Source organism: Natrix helvetica (genome assembly GCF_964273705.1).
Source record: "Natrix helvetica genome assembly, chromosome: 2".
In the NCBI taxonomy this organism is placed as follows: Eukaryota; Metazoa; Chordata; class Lepidosauria; order Squamata; family Natricidae; genus Natrix; species Natrix helvetica.
Window position 1 is genome coordinate 171,868,066 of NC_138552.1, and position 27,228 is coordinate 171,895,293.

General features: G+C 39.5%; 1 protein-coding gene across 2 annotated transcripts in view; it reads left to right on the plus strand.

Moving 5' to 3' along the window:
* Positions 1-602: 602 nt before the first annotated feature.
* The window catches only part of TTK (TTK protein kinase), a 41,583-nt gene continuing 14,957 nt past the window's right edge, over positions 603-27,228 (plus strand). The window contains exons 1-11 of one of the 2 annotated variants that reach the window (XM_081942469.1): positions 603-810; positions 9,747-9,890; positions 10,677-10,902; positions 13,836-13,942; positions 16,337-16,480; positions 19,102-19,198; positions 19,287-19,368; positions 19,484-19,581; positions 20,804-20,891; positions 24,468-24,579; positions 26,168-26,346. In XM_081942469.1, coding sequence (XP_081798595.1) covers positions 9,749-9,890; positions 10,677-10,902; positions 13,836-13,942; positions 16,337-16,480; positions 19,102-19,198; positions 19,287-19,368; positions 19,484-19,581; positions 20,804-20,891; positions 24,468-24,579; positions 26,168-26,346 — 1,275 coding nt within the window. In that variant the 5' untranslated portion in view covers positions 603-810; positions 9,747-9,748. Of the gene's footprint in view, positions 811-1,116; positions 1,133-9,746; positions 9,891-10,676; positions 10,903-13,835; positions 13,943-16,336; positions 16,481-19,101; positions 19,199-19,286; positions 19,369-19,483; positions 19,582-20,803; positions 20,892-24,467; positions 24,580-26,167; positions 26,347-27,228 lie in introns of those variants that run through there. The other variant, XM_081942470.1, reaches the window with a different exon arrangement.

Below are 27,228 nucleotides of genomic sequence, written 5' to 3' on the forward strand. Positions count from 1 at the left end.
AAGCGAAACATCTTCAAAGAAAAAAACCAGAAAGTCTAGTTGCCTCTTGAAAAAGCACCTTATAACGGATGGAAACGGAACAAGATCAGATTCAACCTGGAAATAAGGAGAAATTTTCTGACAGTGAGAACAATTAATCTATGGAACAGAAGTTGCCTTCATAAGTTGTGGGAGCTTCATCACTGATAACAGAGTTGGAAGGGATCTTGGAAGTCATATAGTCCAACCCCCTGCTCACGCAGGAGACCTGTACTAGGGATTCCAACCGCCAAACTGCCGACCTTGCTGACCGACAAGCTTAGTGTCTTAGCCACAAGATTTCAAGAAGAAACTGGACTGCCATCGGTCAGAAATAATATAGGGTCTCCTGCTTCAGGGGAGGGGTTGGACTAGATGACCTACAAGGTACCTTCCAACTCTATTGTTTCTGAACGGCATGATGGGAGAACCCTGAGGCGATCGCAGCCTCCAAGCGGTAAGGATTGGCTGAGCCGCGAGTTTATCCTCTTCGCGCGCCCGATGCTACCCTGGCGACCGATTCGCCCGCCTTAAAAAGTGGCTTTTCAAGCGATCGGAACCGTCCGCCCATCCTCCTTTTTTTCCCCGTGTCAAGAAGTGGCCCGGGCCCCTTGCCAATCAAACGACGATCCAATCCGATGTGGCGCATGCTTCCGTTGTGGAGTTAGCCAATCGCCTGACGAGCTTCTCCTTGGTGACGAGATTCAAACGGTGGGAAGGCGGCACCTCCACCCCACCCCCCACCCCCACCCCGCCACGAAGTGACGAAGAGTGTTAATAACACGAAACGCGGTGAGTTGCTCCGTTCTTGCTCTCTTCCCTTCGGTCCTCGGTGGAGTTTTGCTCCATTAGTCTCCCCTAACGGCCTTCCTCTGAAGTCGAGCGCGGTCCTCTTGATGTCCTTGCAGGCCTTTCCCAGCTGGAGGGGCTTTTTCGCGGCCCGTTTTGCTGCTCCCCTTCCTCGTCCCTATCTTTTGAGTCGCTGCCTTCGGCATATTCTCTTCATTTCCTCTTCCTCCTCTCCCGGGTTTGCCTTTGACGGAAAGCCGAGCCTTCCTACTCGCCGTTTGGTTCCCGCTGATGGGAGCAAGAGCCTGATTTCCCAATCCTCGCTGTAAAAGAAAAAAAAAGTGAGGGGGGAGGGGGGTGTTGGTCAACCCAGAGAAGGCCAAGAACGTATTTCAGAAGGGTCGGGTTAAGCGAGGCATATGAAGTGCTGCTCTCAGACGTTCAGGTTTTTTGGTGGAAAAGTGCTTCTGAAATACCCCATGGCTCTCTGTAGGATGCGTGGCATTGAACGTACAGAGGTTTTCCTCTTTCCCATAGCTGGCTCATAGTTCTCAACTTCGGGTTGCTGCAACTCTCATCCCCTTTACAAATCTGTATGACTGCTACTATCACTACCTGAACAAAAACCCAAGGATTTCATTGGGGCTAGATTAAAAAAAAAAGGAACACACTCTTGGGAACCAAATTTAAATCTATGTATTAGGCAAAACAATGGTAGAACCCTCTTATTTTCCAAAGGAAAAAAAAAGATGTTGACCTCACGCCATTCTTAAGAGGTTGTGCATAAGCGCACCAACGTGGCTACCATGCCTGTCCTACAGTCCCCACTTATTCGTATCCATTTCTTATATTCATAATCATGTTTATACATATTTGTTACATTATACATGCTTGACAAAATAAATAAAATTAAAGCAGCCAAATTCAAATTACTTCTCAAAAGGAAAGGATTACTGCAAAGCCCCTCAGGGTCCTACTTTTACTTAACCCCTGACCAACTTTCAATCAGGGGTTGATTTTTTTTCTTCCCACAGCAGCAGTTGGGAGCAAATACCCAACAATTATCCAGCCAGGAGCTGACATAGGGCAACACTTTGCATGCCCTCCGACATAGCTATGCATACCATAGGTTCGCCATCACAGGCATAGAGTTTCTGTTGAACCATCACTACATGGAAATAACCAAAGATATAGAGGAGTACCTTTAAAATGTCCAAGGACTGCTAAGGATATAGTATTCAGCCTGGCTAAAGGGAAGGCCTTATGAAACTTTAAAATTGGAATGGATGATAAATATGTGGTTGGAAGGGAAGTGTATGATACCTTACTTAGCCTATTTGGAAATCTGTATACCAGATTTCTAGCAAATCTGTATCCCAGATTTCTAACATCAAACCTAATGTGCACAGACTTTCCATAGAGAAGTCCAGCAATTGAGTTTTATCTAAGACTTTTTAAAGCCATGGTGATTTAGGCAGAAGCAGTCTCTTCTGCAGTATTAACAGCTGACGTAAGCCAGAGCCAGTGCTAGCTGTTTTTTATCATTGTTTTTTTATCCTTTATATAGTGTTTTCTCTCTCCTGTCAAAATCATGCCTTGTTCCCATCACAAAGTACTCCTTACTACTTGCTTAGCTCTTTCACATCAACCACTCATCCAGTTATCTTTTGCTGCATTTTAACAGTGCCCCACCCAATTATTTTTTCTTGGGGGGTGAAAAGGGAATGCTTTCCATAACTGGTGAAGCATATGACTTTTTTGCCTTTTGTTCAATAAACTCAATGCAGCATTCCCGCTTTTCTACATCATGCATCTTCTTTATAAAAAGTGACTTTTTAAACTTCTGAGGTAGATCAGGTTGGGAGATAGTGACTGAACAAAGCTTCCTGACAGGGTTTAGAAGTTGGGCTTCCATAGGCATATCCTATTTCTCTGTATGTGTTATATTCTAACAATCCAAAATGTTCTGGGTTCCTTACAGTTGCAGGGAAACTTTAATTTCAACCACTCCATATTCCCACATTTGTGCACTTTTGGGTACCCTACCCTTTGCCACATACGCCTGCTGCCCCCATCTGACCTCCACTGTCTTCTGGCCCTGGATCCAGTTCTAGGATTTCTGTAGTGAGTCTGAGATGCTGAGCCTTGTCTGCCAAAGACAGTTTGCTGAACCAGGCCTGGGAGAAGACAACAGGGTTGCGAAGCACCCTTTGTCAGTTAAGGAAGGAGAACTGGCAGTGGCTCTTTGGGCAAAGCTGGAGGCTGTTGAGAGGCATTGTTTAGAATGGTAGCATAACTGGAGGAAACTGAAGGTTGCAGGCTTCCCAGGGACACAGCATACACTCTGCAGCTCATATTGGAAGCAATTCTAGAAACCCAGCGGGTTGGGTGAGTTGAAGCTGATTGCGGCAGGGCAGAAGAAATGTGGGCCCTCATCTAACAAACCTCTCTTGCTTGATCAACTGCAGTTGGAAATAATTGATATTATCTCTATTGACAAGCAATCACTCTATCTTTGATAGCATCTTTGGTATTTCTGGACTCGAAGATTTTGTAAGAATTGTAGGTGGAAACAATGGCTAGAAGGACCTTTGCCTAGTTCAGCTGGTATGCCTATTGTATATTTACCTACTACAGGAGGACTTAGTTGTAAACAAATTCTCATCATCACCTAATTGCACCATTACAGCACATTTTACAGGGAGGCCTCGAATTATCACCACAATTGAGTCCAAAATTTCGATTGCCAAGTGAGGCAGTTGTTAAGTGAGTTTTGCCCCATCTCATAACCTTTCTTTCCACAATTATTAAGTGAATCAGTGAGGTTGTTAAATTAGTAACATGGTTAGTAAGTAAATCTGTCTTCTTCATTGACTTTGCTTATTGGAAGGTCGTAAAAAGTGACCAGATGATCCCAAGACACTGCAGCCATCATAAATATGGACTGGTTGCAGAGCATCCAAATTTTGATCATGTGACCAAGGGACTGCTGTTACAGTCGTTAAATGTGAAAAATGGTCATAAGTCACTTTTTTTCGGTACCATTGTAACTTTGAACAGTTTCTAAATGAATGGTTTTAAGTTTAGGACTACCGTATAAAACGCACCAATAATTTGAAGAGGCAAATTTTTTAAAAAAAAGTTTTGCACTCTGCAGACCTCCCCAAAAATGGCCCATTTTCCGCGAAAATGGGCCCGTTTTTTTGTCAAAAAAGGGCACGCATAGCCTTTAGGAGGCTTATAGAATGTTCCTGGGGGCTGGAAGGGGCAAAAGTGAGCCAAAAACAGTCCATTTTTTTGCTCATTTCTGTGCTCCCCAGCCCCTAGGAGCACTCGAAGCCTCCTAAAGGTTATGCATGGCCCTTTTGGTGAAGGGGGGGGGGGGTTTCAGGAAGCCAAAAATGCTGTATTCAGTGTATAAGATGCACCCAGATTTTCAGCCTCTTTTGAGGAAAAAAGGTGAGTCTTATACTCTGAAAAATACGGTACCTGTTTATTGGATTGCTCTTAAAAATAATTTAAAAACTATAATTGGTTCATAATAGTGACTTGTATACTTTGATGCTTAGCAATGGGAACAGCTGATATTTGAAGAAATTAAAACAAGGGAAAAATATATCATGAAGACAGGCTGTGGTGAATAGTTAGATGAAGATCTAAATTCTATAGAATATGATTTGCATTGAAGAAAATAATTAATTTTTGCAATTCTCCTTTCTAGTGAATTAGGTGTTTGTTAGAAACCATACATGGGTGACATGTTCTGAGAGCATTGAGGCACATATTTTGATATATGCTGTGACATCATAATATGCATCAGTTAGATAAACAGCAGGGCGAAAGTGATATTTTTATTTGGTATGATTCTGTTTCAAGTTGTAGAGGTGAAAATTTTTCAAAAGCTTTTTTCCCATAGAGTCAGTTGATGAATACTGTGGTTGATTCATCTTAGGTAAAAGATAAGATACTTGAAGAAGATATAAAGTGTTGTTTGAGTTGAACCATTCATAGGTTGGTGAAATCTCAAGGATTATTAAAGTAATAAACATATCTTATAATAATTGCAGGTTTTGAAGAAAATTGAAATAATAATGGATGAGAAAATTGGCTTTTATTAGGTTTACAGTATTGCTATCATCACTATTTCATAATGGTTTATAGTGCATCTTTGAGTGTGATATCAGCATATAGAAATTCATTCCTAGAGAAAATCATATTGGTGATGATTGTTAGTGGACTATATATTTAAGGTTTGTGCCAAAACAAAGGTAATTTAGTTGGTATATTTTAAATAATACACAGAGATCCAAAATCAAGACTCTTAGAATATATTGAGAAACACTCACTTTTGCACAGGTATAGCAAATTTCCTTTACAGGGTGATTTAATTAATTCCAATGTTTCTTAATGTAATTTATTAGGTTCATATCCTATTTTTTCTTTAGTCAGTATAGTATTCCTCCAATTTATTTAAAAGCTCAAATCAGTGTTACATTCCTCCAATTTATTCCCATAACAATGACCCCGTGAGGTGGTTTGTGCTAAAAGAACGAAAAACTCAAAGTCATCAAGCGAGATGTGGTAATCTTGGGTCTTTCCATTGTCTGCCTAACACTTTTAAGACGAATTCCTGGCTGGCTCAGTAATTCTGGGAGATGAAGTCCACAAGTCATAAATTTCCCATCCCTGCTTTAAATCCTGCATTATGTTGGTTCTTTGGTAAGAATAACAAGCTGTTTTATCTATAGAGCATAGCTATAATTATAAGGTTCTTATTTATTAAATGTCTGATTTGGATATACTTAATTAGTGTATCCAGTTGAGTGATCTAAACATTCTTACTGGATGAAAATAAGGACATAGATTTAATCATGGTTTCTATGGTTATCCTCAGATTTTGCATAACTGGGACCATTACGAATCATTTTAGATGTTAGCATTGCACTTGAGTTAGTGATAGAAATAGTTAAAATCTAAATTTGATCGTTGTAGTGGCAGAAAGGTCTTAGTGGTTTATGGAAATAAGTCTTGTAATAAACATAGATGATATGTCATATTCCTTAACACCTTTCATTTTGCAGCCTATTCTGCAATCTTTTCTCCCCTTCTGTGTTCCTACACGTGGGTGCCAACTGAGAAAAACATTTGATCTACCTATTATAATTGGCTTTTGTCCATGCTGGTTTTTGTCACAATATATTTATATATTTTTTGGAGTGTAAGACACACCTTCCTGCCCCCAAAAGAGGGTGAAAATCTGAGTGCATTGTATACACTGAATACAGCATATTTGGCCTCCCCAAAACGGGCCTGTTTCGCAAAAATGGATGCGCAGAGGGTTTGGGAGGCCTGCAAAATGCTCCTGGAGGCTGTGGAGGGCAAAAACGAGTGACAATGGGCCCGTTTTTCACAAAATAAGGCCTTCCAAATTCTTTGCATGCCCCATTTTTTGTGGAAAAACAGGCCCGTTTTTGTGAAAAATGGGCTCTTTTTTGCTCTTTTTTGCCCTTCCCAGCCCCAGGAGCACTCTACAGGCCTCTCAAATCCTCTGCATGTCCTGTTTTTGATCTCCCAGACCCATCAAGTGTCACATTTTTGCCCTCTCCGGCCCCCAGGAACACTTTACAGGCCTCCCAAACTCTCTGCATTTTTTGTGAAAAATGGGGTGTCCAGAGGATTTGGAAAGCCTGCAGTGTGCTCCTGGGGACTGGGGAGGGCAAAAACTTTTTTAAAAAATTTATCTCTTCAAAATCTTGGTGCATATTATACTCTGGTGCGTCTTACAGTTTGGAAAATATGGTATTCTAAATGTATTTACCACCCTAGAGAGGGAACACTATAGTGTGTCATCAGGAAGTGTGCCAATTGAAATCCAAAAAGCATTTGTTTGTTTCCAAACTCTTGCAAGTCCATATTTGTTCAAGATGCTAGGATCAGTTAAGTCAAGGGAGTGATTTGTTTGTGAAAAAAATCATTCAATCAGAGAAACAAACTGAGCAAAATCTTTTATTGCCAGTGGGAGAAGTTGCCTAACACTGTGGTGGTGTAAATGCAAATTATGTTTCCTCTCGCCTCCACACGAGTGAGATTTGGGACATTAGGTCTGGTGTTGGTATAAAACTATGTTTCTTAATTCTTGTGTGCAAGTGTGGGAATGCTTTGTCGAGAGCAGTAGCAATATTGCTTAATTTTCAAGGATTATTAAGATAGTCTGAAAGATTTTGTGTCTTCATATGCATATGCAATTAAGTTAGAAAATGAATGTGAGATTACTGTTGACATTTGCTTTCCAAATTGTTTTCATTTCAACTCACAGTGGTGGAGTTGTTTATAGGATTATGTTATGCTTATTGTCATTGCCCAGTATGAGTAAAAGAGTAGTGTTTTCTTAGCCAATATGCTAAGCTTCAAATCGCTTTAAAATTACGTATATTAAACAAAATAATGTATTGGCTAAATTGCAGAGTAATAGATAACGATCAAGTATTGTTGATACTTGAAAGATATAATCTAAACATATATCCCATCTTTTTCTTTATGGATTTCCCTGGCTATAATCCACCAAGCTAATGACAACAGAGCTTGATACACTTTGAGTCTACAAAACCAGATGTGATTGTCAAGCATCTACCCCAATGTATACTGTGGGTCACATTTCACTGTTATAGATTGAAAGGTGAATAGGCCTGATTTCTTGTAAGACTTTGATGGATGTCTTTGAAAATATCATCACTACAGTCTCAGTTCTTACAATCCGGTTACAATGAATCACATAAAATTAATATTCATCTGATTCAAGATTAAGGTCTAAGTGCCTAAAATATCCTAATAATTTGCTTTCCACAATATGGAAAAATAACTGGACCATATCAAAATCCATATGACTGTAAATCAGTTTTATAATAATCCAATGTTATTCTCTATTAATATTTTTGGGGGGCAGCCTGCTACCATTTTCCTCATTCACTTATATTTTCTGCCCCAGCTTCTTATGAACTATCTACATTATGGAAGAGCCTATTGAGGAATTTTATGAATGCAGAAAAAGATCCACAAGATAAAAATCCATTTTATCCAACACTAGATAAATTTCATTATTTATAACAATTCGTAACAAAACATTAGCATCAACGTTTCTTTTTAAATTCTTCATGCAATGATTTCCCCCCCTGTTTTGATCAAGTCTGGTATTTCAGTTACTACAGTTCTTAGTTCTTATGTCTCTGCAATGTGTGGAAGCAAAGACATCAATCCTCAGTTATCAGAAAATTGAATATGTTTGCGTGTATTAAGAATGCAACAGTGTGGCTGGTTCTGCATATGAATTAATTTTAATGCAAGGGGAATCATATTGTCTATTTACTGTATATTCTAATAAATTAACACAAACTGGTCTTCATTATTCAATATTTTCAAGAAGGAAAAACAGTCAAGATTTTTAGAAAAAAACCTCAGGAAAAATATTGAGATGTAGAAATGACTATTAAGGAGTGTGCTTTATTTTTTTCCCCCAAGAAGAGGTAGGGAAACTGCTAGCACTGAACAGAATTGTTTGAGTGAATAAAAACACCAGTCAGAAAAGAGGCTGAACAAGAAGAGCTACACTAGCTAACTTTAGCAAATTAATGAAGGAAAACAAATCTCAACAACAGATTAAACAGAAGAGTCAGTCATTCCCAATTTACAAATAATGTCTACTGTCTTCGGACTCCAAGAAGTTGGAGAAAATCAGGTTTGCCAAGTGAAAGTAAATCGCCAAACAGTCTAGAAAAGATGGTTAAGCAAGAATGACTCAAAAAGAAGTGACCGCCTTTGTCAGCTCTTCAAAGTAGACAAGGTCAAGAAAGAGGTAGTATTAGGAGTCTTTAATACACTATAATGAGGTTTAGATTATTGCAACAGACTCTTGAAAGCTTGTCAAAGCCCCTTTTTATTTCTTTTTATACTTGACCCAATCAAGGTGGAGCTGTTTTCAGGTTTTTTTCCCCAGGCTTCCTACTTTCTCAGGAATCAGATACCTTTTCTGTAATGGTTCAGCATTCTCCTCCTACTTACATACCTTCTTGTCCGGCAGGATCAATGAAAAATATGTGCTCAGAGATAAATGGACTTTATTTAAGAGAATGAAAGTTTGATGTCTCTATTAAACAGAGCTCCTCTCCTCTCCCTTCAGAGCAAATGGATGCAGTCGTTAGTTACACCTCTACAAAAAGGAAAAGAAACAATTAATTTTTAAGAGCAGAATTATTTCCTTTTCCATTAAAGTGACTATTACAAAGAAGTAGAAATAAAGGAAGATTTGAATGTTTTTTTTTTCCTAGCAAAACATCAGTGATACATTTAGTAGTAGATTTAAAAAATATATGACATTTTTTATCTCTCACATCCTAGATTGTATACTTTTGATTTAGATTCTGAATGAGGATGGATTGGGAGAGGCAAATGTGGCAATTCTGTGAAGTGGCTTTGTACTGCGTCAACTGTTTGCTTTTGCAACTTTTCCCGTCTTAGTACAGCAGGAGTAGATTGTTAATGTGCTCCCTTGCCAGAAAACCTGAATGTGTATGTTACATGTGATTATGCCACATTCTCAGAAAAGTTGCTTGGCTGGCTTTGTGGGAACACAGAAAATATTGCATTAGAAACTAAGCTAGGCAAATGCAAATATTTCCTACCAAGTTACTTATTTTTTTAATGTACAAATTAAAATGATTTAAATTTCATTTAACTGAATTCTTAGTATATGTGATGAATAAAGCAGAATTGGATAGATCTAAATTATTCTATTTTACTGAAATGTATAGCATTGCAATGTTTTCGCAATTAATTATTTCTGTAAAATACTGGTTGTAAAGTTATCCCGGGTTCTTTTTAAAGCAAAAGTTAACCATTCATATTTTTAGAAAGCTCTGTATTTAATATGACTTTTCTTTTTCTAGAGATGCAGGAAGATGATTTGAGTGAAAAGGGTCTGTTTGTCGCATCTATTATGAGTAGAGTTAGAGACTTAAAAAACAAATGTAAACATGAAGATAATGTTACAGATGAACTTAACTTTACTAAAGTATCAACTGATACAACAGGTATGTCACGCTTTAGCTAAAGTAAAGATCAACTGAATAGAAGAATTCCTTCTCCCCCTCCCCATGTTTATTTTCTTCAATTTTTTTTAACAAATTATGTTCAGTGGACATGTATTAAATTTCTTCTGACAGTTAAAAATAAATGTACTTTCTATTACTTTCTATTTTCCCTCCAATATTTTTCTAAGGTAGCTATATGTTTTTGTATTGACACTTGTTTAACTTTGTTCCTCGAATCTTAAAGATTTAAGTAATACTTATTTTTTAATAGCCAAATATAGGAAACATTTGTTTATTTGTCAGTTAATGACTTCAGCTGGAATGACCTATTTTGAAATATGTTGCCTATTCATTCGCTCTGTATTATTGTACATACATGAATACGCGCACAGAGAGAACTTCCAGTGGTCACTAGATATTTTGGGTTTCTTTCAACCAATTTGATTACCAAACCTCTACATTTCTGGGGGTAATGCATCTTCATATTTAATAAGAAATAATTACATTAAAAAGCATTTAAATATTAGCATTTAAACTTAAATGTTTAAGTTGCACTATCTGATGTTGTTATGTAATGCACAAAACCACCAGTCCCTCTTCACAATTGTTGCATTATAAATTAAAATAATAACCTGGATATATAATAGAAATTGTTACACACACATACACACACACACACAGACCTGTTTGTAGATTTGATTACTATTTTGTGAGGAATCATTTCCTATATTAATTTTGAAGATGAATTTGGTCTTTTTGACAGTGTTTTTTGTTTGTGTGTTTTAGATAATTCTGGAACTGTTAATCAGATTATGATGACTGCTAATAATCCTGAAGATTGGTTGAGTTTCTTACTCAAAATGGAGAAAAGGGGCACTTTTCAGACTGACACAAGCTTACTAAATAGATTGATTGGTCGTTACAGCCAAGCAGTTGTAGCACTGTCAGCAGAAAAATATAGCCAGAATGAAAATTATGCTCATATTCTGGTTAGATTTGCAGAACTGAAAGCGTAAGTATTTGCAATCTGGGGAAAAAATTCAAATGGACTCACGTTGATAGTGTTTTACACAAAACCATGCTTATTTTAACTATGTTTTATTGAAGTCATAAAAGAGTACATCTTTTAGGAAAGCAAAATAATCCTGAGATTTCAATTTTAATTGCTTCTGTTTTGCTGCTTTTGCTTTTGCCCTTGCATTTCTGGATTAGAGGCTTTGACTTTACACAGACCCCATCTAGAACAGTGATAGGTTGCTACTGGTTTGCACCAGTTTGGACAAACCAGTAGTAGCAATTGGGAATGTGTCGCCGAACTGGTAGGGACAACAGGCTGGCCATGCCATGAACCGGTTCCCCGATCGCCCATGCCGTTGCTGGCATGGGTTTTTTTTTGTGTAATTTTATAATGTTCTGCACATGTGCAGAACAATTTACAGGCATCTGTGCATGCGCAAGCAACGTGCGGCGTGCAACCGCGAGCGAAGCGAGCAGCATGCGGGTGAAGCGAACCGGCAGTAACGCCGGCAGCAACCCAGCCCTGATCTAGAACATAAGCTACTCCTGCTATATCAGGCCCATCTTAACTCAACTTTTTATTTTACATATCCAGCCTCTAAGGTAGGTGGAGGTGGAGACAATTTTATGTTTCCATTGTTCCTCTGCAACTGGTGTTTAGAGGCATCTTTTCCTCAGTCTGGAAATTTTAAGCCATCAAGACTTGTCAAATTTCATGGCTTCCCATCTAATCCAAATTGACTCGGGGGTGGTGGTGGTATAATAAAACCAAGAATTAAAATACTTCTGTACAATAAAATCTATCTTCAACAAACTACCTCATATATACAAACACATCAGTAATGTATGACATAAATTCTGATCAAAAGTCAAACAATTTCCCTGTGAGTGAATCACTGATTGTCTTTAATCAGTTTATCAACCTTCCTGATATGACACTTGTCTGTTGCTGTCACTCACCCCTCCACTTTGTATGTGATTACACAGCTCTTCTTGGTTCACCATTTTCACATTGTTTGGGACCAACAACCTAGAATACTTACAAAAATTCAACCTATTACTTAAAGCATAGGAATGGGTACTTATTGCAGGCTTCTACTTCCAAAGAGTAACAACATAAGCCTCTTGCTTCCCATCCAATGAAGTGACAGAACAATGCTAAAGAACATGACAGATATTCTGCCACACCAGTACCACCATCTGTGGACAATTTATAACATTGGAGGCATTTGTCATGCAACCTTTGCATGTGTAAAGTTATGTAGTTATTCTGCCATAATTTCTATTATTTAATCTTTACATAACTTGATTGCAGTTGCTTTTTGACTGATCATTCATCCTGTTCAAAATGATCCTTCTGGAGCTCTTCAGAATCACATTACTTTTCGCCACCCCAAAGAGATGGTGTCATTTGCCTACTTGCCCAATTCACTGTTTATTGTTAAATCATGATAATTAAAAGCCACTTAAAAACTAAAACAGTGACTCCATTTAATCACTTTCATTAATATTTTCTGACAGTTTATTTGTATTTTTATGTTATGTACTGCATATACAAATTCTTATAAAGTTCTGTACCTTCTATCCCTTAACCACTAATTCAAATGCTTTTGAATATTCAAGTAAGCAAAGCTGATAGGGTGATCCCCAGCATTACATTTATTGAAGCTCTCAGAAAGTCTCCAAAAGTCTGGGGAGGCACGAGTTACAAAATTCCCTCCTTTTTCATTTAATTGCTCAAAAGTCTGATTTCATGGAGGAAGACTATTCGACAGGAAAAGGAAAAAACCTACTTCTTGGCCTTCCTTTCTTCCCTTCAGTAGAAAAGTAGAAGTAGAAAAGACTTATCATAATTTACGGAGTATAAGAAGCATCCTTTTTCCTCAAAAAAGAGGCTGAAAATCTGGGTGAGTCTTATACACTGAATACAACATTTTTTGCCTCCCAAAACCCCACCCACTTCCCCAAAATGGCCGTGCATAGCTTTTAGGAGGCTTTTAGAGAGCTCCTGGGGGCTGGGGAGGGCAGAAATGAGCAAACATTGGGACGTTTTTTGATCAATTTTGTCTCCCCCAGCCCCCAGGATCACTCTATAAGCCTCCTAAAGGCTTTTCATGCCTTTAAAAAAAAAACAGGCCCGCTTTCACAAAAAACAGGCCATTTTTGGGAGGTTTGTAGAGTGCAAAAAGTTTTTTAAACATTTGCCTCTTCAAAACCTTGGTGCGTCTTATACTTCGGTGCGTCTTATATTCCGAAAAATATGGTAGGATGCACAGAAAGCAGGCATTCAATAGGTTGATTGTTATTGGAAGAGGTAGTCTTGACAATATCTAATGTCAAATTTTAAGGATTTGACATTAGAAATTTTTATTGCGCATTTCGTTGTTTTTGCCACCTCTTTCTCAATTTCTTCCACATTTTTAGCTCCTTTTGTTTTCCTCATTAGGATAGAGTATCCATTTTGTGGCGGCTTCCTGAACACTACGGTACTAGAAATCCATGGTAGCTCATGCTTGGATTTGGTTGATCATATGGAATTATTGTGGAATATATTCTATTGAGCCTCAGATGCTACTTTAAATAACATTTGCTGGCTTTGAGTAAGCACAACTGGATATGATACTTCTGTTAGGGACCACTGTGCTAGGGATATAGGCAAGAATGGAAGGTGAAAAAATTCCAGGGAAAAAGTAATAGTGAAACAGTTCTGTACTGTTACCAAAAAACCCAGATGGATGTGTCCGATGTCACCCAAAGTTAAGTTCGATCCGAAGGATATACCTTTACGGTATGAAGAAGATAGTTTTGCGTAAATGTTATAGCTCCTGCAATCCTGTAAGGATTTTATTTATTTTTTAAAACCATATGTAACATTTTTTCTTTCTGAATTAATCAGTGTTGTATTGGTTTTTTTATTTTTATTTGCAGTATTGAAGAACCAGAAGACGCACGTGATCAATTCCATCTTGCTAGGCTGAACTGCAAGAAATTTGCTTTTGTCCATGTAGCTTTTGCACAATTTGAACTCTCACAAGGTTTGTAGGAACAGGTTTATAGTTAAATGTAGATTTGCTGCTATTTAGCCTATTTTAGCCATGTAGAGAGATTCAACTGTGCAGTTATAGTCAATGTTTTTTCTTCTAAGTTATTTGGTTAGGTAGGAGACCACATTGATTACAGAATGATTAAATGTTTTTTTTTTCTTTTTAAAGGGAGTTTCCAACGAATTTTACACCAAAGCAGACAAAATTAGAATAGACGATGCCTTTACTGTAACTTGAACATCATACTGTCCTGTCCTTATTCTGTATTTTTTCACTTCACTACTTCTCCAATGCATTGAAAGTTCAACTGATCAAAAGGAAACTGTTTTTAATTGCGGCATAAAGATATTTTTGCTGTGCAGTGCTTGGATAGCTAAAAATTGAAATAGTGAATAGAAATAAAGGTGGCAGTTCTATGTAATATTTAATAAATAAATACTTTAAATATTTCTATAAAATATGAAATAATGTATTTAATATAATTCTTTAAATTGCATTTATTTCTTTGCAGGATGTATATCTCATCTTTATTTTATATAATTCAAAATGGTATACATAATCCTCCCATTTCCTATTTTATCCACCAGAGCAACCCAATTAGGCGGGTTGAATTAAGAGAATAACTGGCCCAAAATCACTCCACATGCATAAAGGAGAACTAGAACTCAAGCTTCAATTTTTTATCTCAGCCCTTAACCACCTGCCAAACTGGCGCTCATATTTAAATAATTTAGTTTAATATGAAACTTTCAAAACAACTACATTAAGATCTTAGAAAAATACTGATACACACACACACACACCACACACACACACACACACACACACACACACACATATATATATATATATGTGTGTGTTGTATTTGTACTGATAAATAAATAAAGGGAGACTAGTATAGATCTATTTCGAGCTAATTAGCTCAACGCAAATATAAAAAAAAAGGCAACATTAAAAATAAAAATATCGTTTTCTGCCTGCATGGTCTTCTGTGATAAGCCGAAGGACAGAAAGAGGGAGTAGTGACCTTCCTCCCATATTTAGGCATACCAGGGGTTGTAACACAAATACACACACACACACACACACACACACACACACACACACACACACACACACACACACACACACACATATATATATATATTTTAAATCTTAAATAAAGGAAATACAAGTAATCCTCACTATTTTGCAGGCTATAAGTCTCACCTTCCCCCCCCCCCACCCCAAAAAAAGAGAGTGAAAAATCTGGGTGCGTCATATACTTTGAATATAGTCGCCTGGAGAAGCGGGAGGTGAAGCGGGCACTGTGTAGGAGGCGAGGTGTAAGACAAGATGGCTTGCTGTTCGGACTCCCGCTTCCCCAGACAACCCAGTCAGTGGTTTCTGCTCCTGGCCTGGGAAATAGATCTGGCCAGGAGGAATTCAAGTCCCATTTTTGCAATTGGAGAAGAAAAAAAGCATTTCAGGCACTGGGTGATCCCTGCAGCCTGGAACTGCCTGCTGCCTGAAATGCTCTTTTTCCTCCCCGATTGCCAAAATGGGGCTTGCATTCCTCCTGGCCAGATCCATATCCCAAGCCAGGAGCAGAAGCTGACCGCCCTCTAACTGGGTTGTCTGGAGAAGGGGAAGGCTGAGCAGCGAGCCACCTTGCCTTACACCTCTCACACAGCTCCCGCTTCACATGTCCCTTCTCAGACGGTTCTAGGCAGCTGAGATCTCCGTGTTGCCACTTGAAAACGCTGCTTTTGCGCTCTCTGCCCCACGGAACCGCCCGAGAAGAGGCTGCTGAAGCGGGACCTGAAATCCCCCCAGATCTGTCATGCAGTTCTAATTGCTACTACTGCTATTGCGCCCAGCTACCAGTGCCAGGCTCCAGGGAGACTCACGTTCTTGCACTCCCACATTCTGAACTTTTCTTTCCATCCTGCGTTTCTTTCACTAGCCAAAATCCCAATGATGGCAATAGCTTTTTCCGGAGACAAAGTGGAGATCTAGGGTCCTGAGAAAAGCCTTCGCGCAGAGGAGATTGGTCCCTTCCCTTGCTACACCTCCCCACCCCAATCCTCCCGGATCTGTTATGCAGCAAAGAGATACGGCAACAAGTAGTAGTTCTTTGTTAAATACTTTGACCTTGGGAGCCAGACAGGATTGGTTCTGATTAGATGAAGATTTCTAGGGAAGTCTGTTGCTTTAGGTTAGATTGGGAAATCAAAGGGCATCTTGGAAGATGATTTGGTGCTGCTGCGAAGAAAGTTGCATTGGGATATCCACATAATTGCATAATAGGAACTCAACGCAGGACATTTTTTTTCTTATTATTTTCAAAAATACGTGATTCTTTTTTTTTTTTGGAAAAATAAAAGGACTGTTATCTTTTATTAGGAAATGTCAAGAAAGCAAAACAGCTTCTTGAAAAAGGTGTAGAATCAAGAGCAGTTCCAGCAGAAATGTTAGAAATTGCTCTACGAAACTTATACTTACAAAAAACACAACTACTTTCTGTTGAAGAAAAAGAAAATTTGTCAGGTGAGCCATAAACTGTTGATCATTTGAATTTTAATTAAAAGAATTATAACTTGGGTAAGTAACCTCATTCTGTTCTAAGCTAATCTTGTAGACTTTAGAATTTTCATATAAAGTTTGACATTCGCTTCACTGGAAAATTAAACACTTAATATATACTACAGCTATTTAGAAAATAACTTATTTTGAACAAAAAATGGCTCACATTTTTAATGTATTCATTCAAATGTAGCAATCATAATTCCTGTCAGGGTAATGAAGATTTAATAGCTGACCAGCTAATGTAATTCTGTAATGCTGTAATGATGATGCAATGGTAGTAATGAGTCAGCAGGGTTATTTGACTTACCACTTTAAGAGTCTGTATTATAAGAGACGCCCTGTTGGGGCGTATCTCTGTTTCCATGTGTGCTTCAGTGCTATAGTTGATGAGGGATTGCCTGACTTTGTCTAGTACGTGCATGTATATATTCCTTGTAGCTAAACCACTATTTGAAAGACAAAGCTCTGTTTACTGTATTTGGCTCCTGGGTTGTCTCAAAATGGTCAGTGTGTGAACACTCTGACAATTCTAACTTTCATTTTATTGCCTACAATGCTTGTGACTTGGTTAACTCTAATTAAATTGGATGTTTAGTACGCACAAACCTATGAATTATAGATAGAGGGAAATTTACTTTAAAATCTATACAGGTAATCCTTGGTTTATGTCTGTTCGTTCAGTAAGTTAGGACAGCAATGTTCCAATGCCTGGAGGTATCATTTAAATTTGATGTACAATTTGGGGATCTCACTGGACTCTCAGCTCCTCCATGATGAGCAGATAGAAACTGTAGCCAAGAAGATCTTTGCACAAAGAGCACCGGCGGGGCCCCCACTACAACATCATGGCCACCATGACCAACAAGACAATTGTGCTTGTCATGGGCAAGGAGGGCATCCATGGTGGCTGCATCAACAAGGAGTATTACGAGGTGGACAACCACCAGTAGCCTACGAGACCACCTACTGCCACCAGTAGCCTCCCACCGTCCAGTACGATCCCACAGAGTTGGCCTCCTCAGGGTGCCGTTGGCCAGACAGTGTCAGCTGGTGACCCCCAGGGGGAGAGCCTTCTCTGTGGGAGCGCCTTCCCTCTGGAATGAGCTGCCCCCGGAGCTTCGCATAATCCCTGACCTCCAGTCCTTCCGATGCGCCCTAAAAAATTGGCTTTTCCAGCAAGCCGGCCTGGCCTGTTAATTTTATCTCGTTTTTTAAATGTTATTGTCCTATTAATTGAGTTTGTTTTTTGGATATGTATCTAATTTCTTTTTAACTTTTGTGATATGTGTTTTTTAATGTTGTACGCCGCCCTGAGTCCTTTGGGTGAAGGGCGGCATATAAATCCAATCAAACAAACAAACAAACACTTGCATCGGTCGCAGTATTAACCCTGCTGCTGGTCCCATCTGTGGTACTACTGATGGAACGGTGTGAGGACGTCAAGACGGCAGTAACCACCTGGGGCGCCCGACCTTGCCACTGCGGGACCAACCCTGGCACACGATTGACCCTTATTCCAACTTTTCCTCCTCATGGCCTCTCCTTCCTCCTCTGCTTCTCCTGTTTTTTTTCTAATGCCTCCACTCTGCCCCAGATCCCCCTCCTGCCCTCCATTTCTTTTTTGCCATTTTTTTCTATCACAAATCCTTATTGCTGGTTGTTACAAGGTGTAGCTTTTTTGACAAAGAAAACTATATTGGAACAAGAAAAAATAAAAATGAATTGAATTCTAAGAAGATCTTTGCACAGCTTCGTCTAGTATGTTAGTTGTGCTTTTTGCAAGATCAGGGGTCCTTTTAGCAGTTCTTCATGCATTAGATATATCACATCTCAACATAGACCGCCCAGAATCTTCAACTTTAAATTGTTTTTAGTATTTTATAAATTGTCCAGAATTACTGGGAATTGGGCAGTGCATACATTTAATAAATGAATAGATACATATGTTTAATTTTACTCATTTTCTGTATGCTGCATCATTTTTTTTTTAATTTTAGTAAGGGGAAGGAGCAAGAAATATGGAAGCATTGAAAGCCTGCTCCCAAGCACTGGATGTTTTTATTTAGCTATATGTTATCAAGTATTATATATGTGTTTTAGATTCTGTACAAATGGGCATGCACATGACACTTCATTCCTGCATTAAACCCAATGCGTATTTTTTGGATATCCTGCATGGAATATAATAAATGTGCCAAGATGCAATTGCTTTAAGGTGTTCCTGATAGGTGCCTTATGCCAGTCCTCATGCAGTTTATACGTTTTGCCCTTTGAATCCCATCACTACAGAGCACTACTAGGTAATATGGATTTTAGAAGAATGAGGATAATGTTGATTGATTTAGAGTGATCTAAGTGTAATTATGAATTATGATGTGACCTTATTTCAAATCCTAAAATGTTATTCAACATGCCTTACTTGCTAGAAAATGATGAGTAAACTTCTTAAAGTTCTTCATGGTGCTATAAAATATATTAAAACATGTATTCTGAAACATTGTGAATTTTATTGTAATGTTTAAATGTAGAGTGTTCAGCAGAGATTGGCTAAAATATTTTTAATTTAAATTACATATTTACAGGACCAGACTTGCACAATATAATTGGAAACTTGCAGAATAAGAAAAAAACCGCTGATTTTAATGAGATCACTACCAGTATGCCCAGTTTTTTCCAGGGGTAAGTGGATTAAAATATTACACAACGTTCTTTTTGTTCTAGCTTCAGTCACCTTGATACAACTGCACGTCTCATGTTTTCATTTTAGAGAGAAAGATGATCCCTTGAGAGAGGCTGAATTGGTTTTTGGTGGACGCAAACCATTAACACAATTAAATAAGTCTAATCAGGTAGAACACTTTATGTTTCTATAAATATTCCGCAAATACAACATATTCTTTATGCTTCTGTTATATTTACTTATTGATCTCTATTTGATCATTTCCATTGTATTTTATTATTTAGAAATGTATGTTTGGGAGAGTTCCTCTTCAATTAACAAATGAAAGTGAGAGTAATACAAATGAATCACTGAAGGTGGAAATTCCTACTGTTGTAAAGAGGTATGAAACAATGAAACTGGCTATAGAGAAGTATTTTGGGATATTGACAGGAAAGAGTATCCTGTGTGTACCTTGAAGTTGAAAGGACAGAGTACTCAGTACATTGGCTTCAGACTAGAGTTCCTGTGTTGTATAGAATAGCATGAGCAAGCTAGGTTGCATTTGTGGCTTGCTAGCTGATATGAGAAAACGAAGCTAATAGTTTAATCCACACCCCTTCTCTTACCAAATGTTCCTTGAAAAGCCTTGATTAACCAAGTAAATGATGGGCAGCAGAAGCCAAATATCTATGGTCAAATTTCTGGTGATGACCAGACCAAATGGAAGTTTCAGTCTTGAACTGAAGGGTAAAGAGGATGAATTAATGAAGGAATGAAAGGAAAAAATGACTGGGTGATTTTGGGCCAGTCAGTTTCTCTTAGCCCATTCATCCCACAGGGTTATTGTGGGGAAAATGAGGAAGAAGGAGTATTGGTATGTTCACCACCTTGAGTTGTAGATGAAGGAAGATGGAATAAAATAATAATAATAGATTTTTAGATATCTGCAACATTAGTTACATTTGTTTGTGGAAGGGGAAGGATGTAATAGATTTACTTTTAATTTCTTTTCCTCATGCTTTCTAATTTTTTGGCTTACTATTTCTTACTCCTTGTTAGTGGCTTGTATAACATACTTATCCTGAAAGGGAATAGATGTGTATGTAAGAAGCAATTAAATTTTCTTTGGGATAATGTATTAGGTGTTAAATGCTTATGGTGAATAAGACAAAATACCAGAACAATTGGGTCTTTTTTCATGTCTCCCCCCCCCCCCCCCCACATGTAGTGGACAGGGAAGGAGCAGATAACTTTCCAGACCTCTGAATAGCTTTAAAATTTTTGCTTAGATGTAAGTACAACTCTGGGGCACAAATTACTCTATTACAGAGTAATGTTTCAAACTCATTTACTTCTAAAAGAAAATTTTGAATTAGGATTGTGAAAGGGCAGAAAGGATTACAAAGACAAACCCAAGGCCACAGGGTTTGGAAAATTTCTATTGAACTCTATTTGTTTTAAAGTGTTTGGATTAATTTAATAAAAAAAAGTGCTAAATTGAGACAGTTTGGCTATCTTTTTTTTTTTTAATAGTTACTAGTAGCTTGTTTTTTTGCTAATTTTTTGAGTACTGTTGCTTGTTTGGAACCTTGTAATTAAAATTTAATATTCTGGGAAACTAGGCAAACATCTGGAACTAATCTGATCCAGCTACTACAGCCTGAATCAAAACCTAACCAAAGTGGTCCTTATGTGCCCAGAGACTTGAAGGTAATAGAATACTCGGTTTCATGTCTATTGTTATCATTTATAAAGTTGCAAGAAGAAGAGTAAAAGGCATAGAATTTGATTGTGTAAATTGTGGGGAACTGCATCTAGAAATTACAGATACAAATAAGAGACGCCTGGGGAGGGGGCGCAGATATCAAAGTTCTAATTCTGGATGGAAAATCTGCTTCTTGATGTCCTTTCTCCACCCAGGAACATGGGGAAAGGGTTTCCTGCTGCTGACTCCTACACATAGAGAACATTTTTGTGGGGAAATGCATCTAGACGTTACTAAATGCCCCAACTGGGACATTTAATATCGCAGAGAAAATAGCAGACTTCTGCTTGCAATGCTCAAAAAAAATATTTTTTTCTAGCAGATGTGGGCCTTGATACGTTCAAACACCTCTTTCCTTTATCAAGAAAATGGGATGGTAACTGAAGGAAAGTCTTTCTTGCAGATGTTCTAGCTAGAGTAATTGTTAAATGTGGCTTACACTGCAAATGAAGAGCTTTACTTCAGCCATCCTTGGCTGTTGGGCAGACCAGTCGGCCCACAGTTGGACATCTCCATTCTGCATACAATATTGATCCATGATGGCAAACCTATGGCACGCGTGCCAGAGGTGGCACACAGAGCTCTCTCTGGGCACACGTGCTGTTGCCAGCTGGCTTTCACAAGTGCCTGAAAATGGGCCGTTTTTCAGGCCTTTTCAAGCATGCGCATGCCGACCAGCTGATCTTCAGGTTTCCGGTGCTCCGGTGCACATACATGCACACAAGCTATAGACCATTTATTTTTCTCTTCTGTTGTGTCCGATTCCTGGAAACTGCCTAGACAAGTCCCTGTAGTTTTCTTGCCAAGGTTTTTCAGAAGTGGCTTGCCATTGCCTCCTTACTAGGGGTAAGAGAAAATGACTGGCCCAGGACTGACTTTGTGCCTAAAGCAGGACTAGAATTTACTCTTCTCCTGATTTCTAGCCTAATGTCTTAACAACTGCACCAAACTGGCTCTAATAGAAAAAAATACCGTGTTTCCCCGAAAATAAGACTGGGGCTTATTGTCTTATTTTCTTTTCACCCCCTGCCACAAATTTTGCTTGGGCCTTATTATTGGGGGGGGGGGGGGCTTATTGGTTTGGAGTTGCCGGGTGGCTGCTCTCTTGCGAGCGGGCGCCTGAAGAGCCGGGCACAGCCTCAGGGGCACAGGCTGTGTTGCACTGTTGCAGCAGCACAACAAAGCCTTCATGAGATGACCACGCTCATGAGCAGCCGCCCAGCAACACCCCTTTCCAGCCGGGCAGAGTGCCACTCACCGACCCAGTAATACCCCAAAGGCGCTAAGTCATTTGGCGCTCTGCCCGGCTGGAAAGAGAGGTTGCGCAAGCACTTGTTCTGCCTCCAGCTTGGTGCCTCCCTGCCTCACCATGCCCAACTCTCCCTGCAGGGCTGGGCCAGGGCGCTGCCGCGGCCCCCTGCCACAAACCTGCCGCCACCGCAGCCCCACTGCCGCCGCCGCCATGCTCCGAGCATAACCGGCTTCCAAACTCCGGAGATCCGGTGCCGAGTCTTCCGGCAGTGACCGCTCTGGGACTACGCTCTATGGTTGTGGTCTGGCTGCAGAAAGACTCTCTGTACCAGAGTCTTCCAATAGCCAGTCCACAACCATAGAGCGTAGTCCCAGAGCGACCGCTACCAGAAGTCTCGGCAGCGGATCTCCGGAGTTTGGAAGCCAGTTATGCTCAGAGCATGGCGGCGGTGGCGGCAGTGGCGGCAGCGCCCAGGCCCAGCGCTGCAGCTGGAGGCAGAACAAGTGCTCGTTTAACCTCTCTTTCCAGCCGGGCAGAGCGCCATGTGGCTTAGCACCTTTGGGATATTACTGGGTCGGTGAGTGGCGCTCTGCCCGGCTGGAAAGGGGCATTGCTGGGCGGCTGCTCGTGAGAGCAGCTGCCCGGCAACCCCCCATTCCAGCTGGGCACAGCACCACCCACCAACCTAGCAGTATCCAAAAGGCATCAATCAATATGAGCGCCTTTGCCCCCCCTCCCCCGGCTCCTGCAGCTTTGCGCCTTCGGGATATCGCTAGGTTGGTGAGTGGCGCTCTGCCTGGCTGGAGGGGGTGTTGTCTAGGGGGCTTATTATTGGGGGAGGGCGTATATTTTTGCCCACAGGAAAAATATGGCATGGTCTTATTATCAGGACATGTCGTAATTTCGGGGAAACACAGTAGGAATTTGTTAGTAGAGTCCTACTGATGGGGTAGGAGGATCTTTCCTAAGCAGTTTTTGGGACCGGATTCAAATGAAGAAGATAATCCTGTTGTATAAACAAGTCCTGTTATAAGATGACTCAGCTTTACATCCTTCCAAGGTCAATAAAATGAGGACCCAGCTTGTTGGGGGCAGTATGCTGATTCTGTAGCCTCTTGGAGAGGGTTGTAAAGCACTGTGAAGCAGTAAAGTCTAAGTGCTATTGCTATTTAAGTACAAAAATGATTTAATGTTGGGAAATAGGGTTATTGCTTGCATTTATAAACTGAATCTTCCTAGTCTGATGAGTTGCAGGTAGTCCTCGACTTATGACCACATTGGATCCCAAAATTTCCATTGCTAAGCAAGACAGTGGTTAAGTGAATTTTGCCCCATTTTACAACTTTTTTGCCAGGGTTGTTAAGCCAGTCATTGTTAAGTTGAACATGTCGTTAAGGGAATCTGGCTTTCCCCATTGACTTTGCTTGTCAGAAGCTAGCTGGGAAGGTTACAAATGGGGATTACATGACCCCCCCCCCCCCCCCAGGACAGTGCAACTGTGGTAAATACATGCTAGTATTCAAGCACCCAAGTTTTGATCATGTGCCCATGGGGATTCTGCAACATTTGTCAGGGTGAAAAACGATCATAAATCATTTTTTCCCCCCAAAGCTGTTATAACTTTCAATGATCGCTAAATAAAGGGTTGTAAGTTGGGCACTACCTGTATTCTTAGCTTTGAATTTAAGTTGCTGTCCCCTATTTTTAAAACATAGTTACTGATACGATTCAGTGATACCTTGTGAAATGAAATAAAATATAACAGTTGGTGTGGACAAATGTGGATGAACTGTACCTTCTTCCCTCCCTCTTTTCTCTTGAATGCAATCAAAAATTAAAGGTTAAATATTCAGCTTTAACAACACAGCAGTTTAAAAAAAAGAGAACACCTCAACCGAATGGTCAAGTGATATATTGTGACACTAAATGGAATATTTATGACATGCTTTAAGTTTCTACTCATTAGACCTTTGATTGAGACTGGATTTTCAGGAGAGTTTTTCAGGAGAGGTTTTGCCAGTAATCTCTGTGTCTCATTCTGCATTGTTCAGTAGAGCCTTTAAACTCAGTAGGCCAGTGGTAGCTTGCATAGAGGAGAGATTGGGAAACTGTTTTCTATGCCATAAATTCTCTTTGAAGAGAACATCAGCTTAACATGGCTCAGAAGCCCTTGATGTGCTGCACATTTTTATCTCTGGATTTTGGGCAAGTGGAAATGGGGAAATGCAGTCATTAACTGGAGCGTTATTTTTCTTCCTCTTTTATTTAGCCTTTGCCAGTTAGAAATCTTATACATTCAGATGAAGAGAATTCAGAAGTTGCTATGAATTCAACTCTAACATTAAAGGAGAAGAATGAGCCTGTTTATGTTAAAAAAAGAGGTTTGTTTTAATGGATGTGGAATTGTGATAACTTTATTATTTTTATAATTTATTAGCACTGTTCAGTGCTCTGGGTTGAAAAGAAAAAAGGTAGGATTTCAATGCATCTATGGAGCACACAGCCTGAGTAAAGATGCAGCTGCTTTAAGGTGTTTGAAAGGTGCGTCTTAACAGCCTCCAGATGCTCCAAAGTAACACTTTCCCTTTGAATTCAAGGAAGTGAAAAGGCTTATGATTTATACCTTGAATATTGTGTGTCAAATTTGATTTTGCATTTTGTATTGAAAATTTAATTCTGAAAAGGAAGCAATATTGTGTGCTGATTTAAGATACGCTTTCTGTGGGCAATTAAGTTGGTATGTATAGATTTCTATGTTCAAATAGAGCATAGAAATAGACATAGCACAATCTGTATATGAATTATAGAAAGAGGAAAAAGAGGAAACTACTAGTTGAGTCAAATCAAAATACAATAATAAAGATCAGTGATGGATAACCTTTTCCGGAGTGAGTGCCCAAATTGTGCACACGCCCGAAGCCCCAAAATGCAATGCGTGTGTGGCCCCTGCACATGAGCCCTGCCCTCCCAGAGCCACCCCACCCATGCCTGCCTGCATGCTCCCCCGTGCATGTGTGCATGTGCTCGGCTGCATGCACCCCATCCCCTGCGCATGTGCACTGGAGACCTGATGACCAGCTGGCCGGCAGGAAGCGTGTGCGCATACGCGGTGGAGCCGAACTAGGGCGACAACTTGTGTGCCCACAGAGAGGGCACTACGTGCCACTTGTGGCAAATGTGCCATAGGTTCACCATCACAGATATAGATTCTGACTGATTTCTCTAGAACTACAGCCATAATTGGTAAGGAGGGTAAGCAGTTAGGGTTAGGGTGCACAGAAGGGAACCTCTGCAATGGGCTGCAGAAATGATACAGATCTTGGAGATCAATGCAGCCCGATGAAGGATTTCTGCCCCTCCGTGCACAGAGAGGATGGGAAAGTGGGGGGAGGGGAAATCCTTTGGCAAGGGGGCAGCAGCTTGCAACTTTCCCTACCAACTTCCCCATTGGCTTTCTGGGGAAGCCAACAGAGAAGATTGCAAATGGTAATCCCATGATTGTGGAGCGCTTAGAAACTGTCCGTAAGTGTAAACAGGTTGCCAAGCATCCTGATCATGCTTAGGTGACCATCAGGGCTGGTGGTGCAATATTTTATGACAGCTGGAAGTACTTTACAGATTGTAAAGCACTCTTTCTGAGCTACCCTAACTTTGAATGGTCATTAATTGGGTTGTAAGTTGAGGATGACCTGTACCTGCAATGTTCTGTCTAAGTATTCTGAACTGGCTATGTTCTTCTGAAGCAAAATTTAAGGGAATTCACGCATTCCCTTTTCCATTTCAAATCTTTTTAGGTGTTTCCGCCATAGAAAACAACAGAAATTGGCAAATAGATTACTTTTAAAAACATTTGTATTTCCTATATAATTTGTCCTTTTCTTGACTGGCTGTTTTATTTAGATATTCTATTTAGATATATGACTGAAATCTCTGTCATATTCATGTTAATAACTAGATTATTTGTTTCAGAAACTGAAATACTGCAGGAGGAACCAAGAATAATAGAATCCACCTGTCTGGAAGGGCAACAGCAGCCCCTTCTTTCTCTTGGAAGTTACCAAAAGGAGCAGGAGCAATTCAAATTAAATTGTCTTGCATCTAAAAATAAATGGTCCCACCTTGAAGCCCAGTATAAAAGAAACTCAGAGGTAAATCTGTTAATGCAAATTATTAATTTAGTCAATGTAAAAAATTTTCCTGTAAAATTTTTTCCATGTTTTCCTGTCCAGGAAAAAACCTCATTACTTCAAAGTGAGGGTATGCAGTGAGGTCATATTATTAGTATGATCCCAGATACCTCATTTAGTTCCCATTGGACTCCTTGTTCCACTTGATATTTATCTTTATTTTAATTTCTTTTCTGATTATTGTGAGCCACCCAGAGTCATTGACAGTCGATCAGCATTCAGACCTTATAAATTATTATTACTATTAAAAAGTATCAAGAAAAGTAAAGAGGAATCTGGAAAGTACTAGCTTTTAGTGTCACAAATAGGCATACTCAGATAGGCACTAAAATGACAGATAGGCACTAAAATGACAGAGAAATTAATGTGGTAGAAGTTCAAGTCTCACCTTAGACATGAAAACTGGCTGGGTGACTTTGATTCAGTCATTTTCAGCCCATAATGTTAGGTTTGAGGGACAAGCTGCTCAGTCAATTCCTGTTATAACCAATAGATCAACACCTGATGGACCCAAATAAGTGAACCTTTAACTTGCAGGGAAAAAAACACTGGGGCAAAAAAAAAAGATTTTTCCTACAAAGAAGGTTACTGTAGACTAAAAACTAAGTTTAGCCTCCACTTTAATAAACATGTTTGTTAAAAGTAGATGTTAAACTAGTGTTTAGTCTAGAGCAGTATCCTTTGTAGGGGAAAAACATATTTTCTTTCGCTCTTTTATATACCTTTCTCTGCACCTTTGGCATTTAGTCATGCTGACCATATCAACACTGAGACATCCTCGGACAATGCTGGCTCTTCGGCTTTGAAACGGAGATGAGCACCGCCCCTAAAGTCAGGAACAAT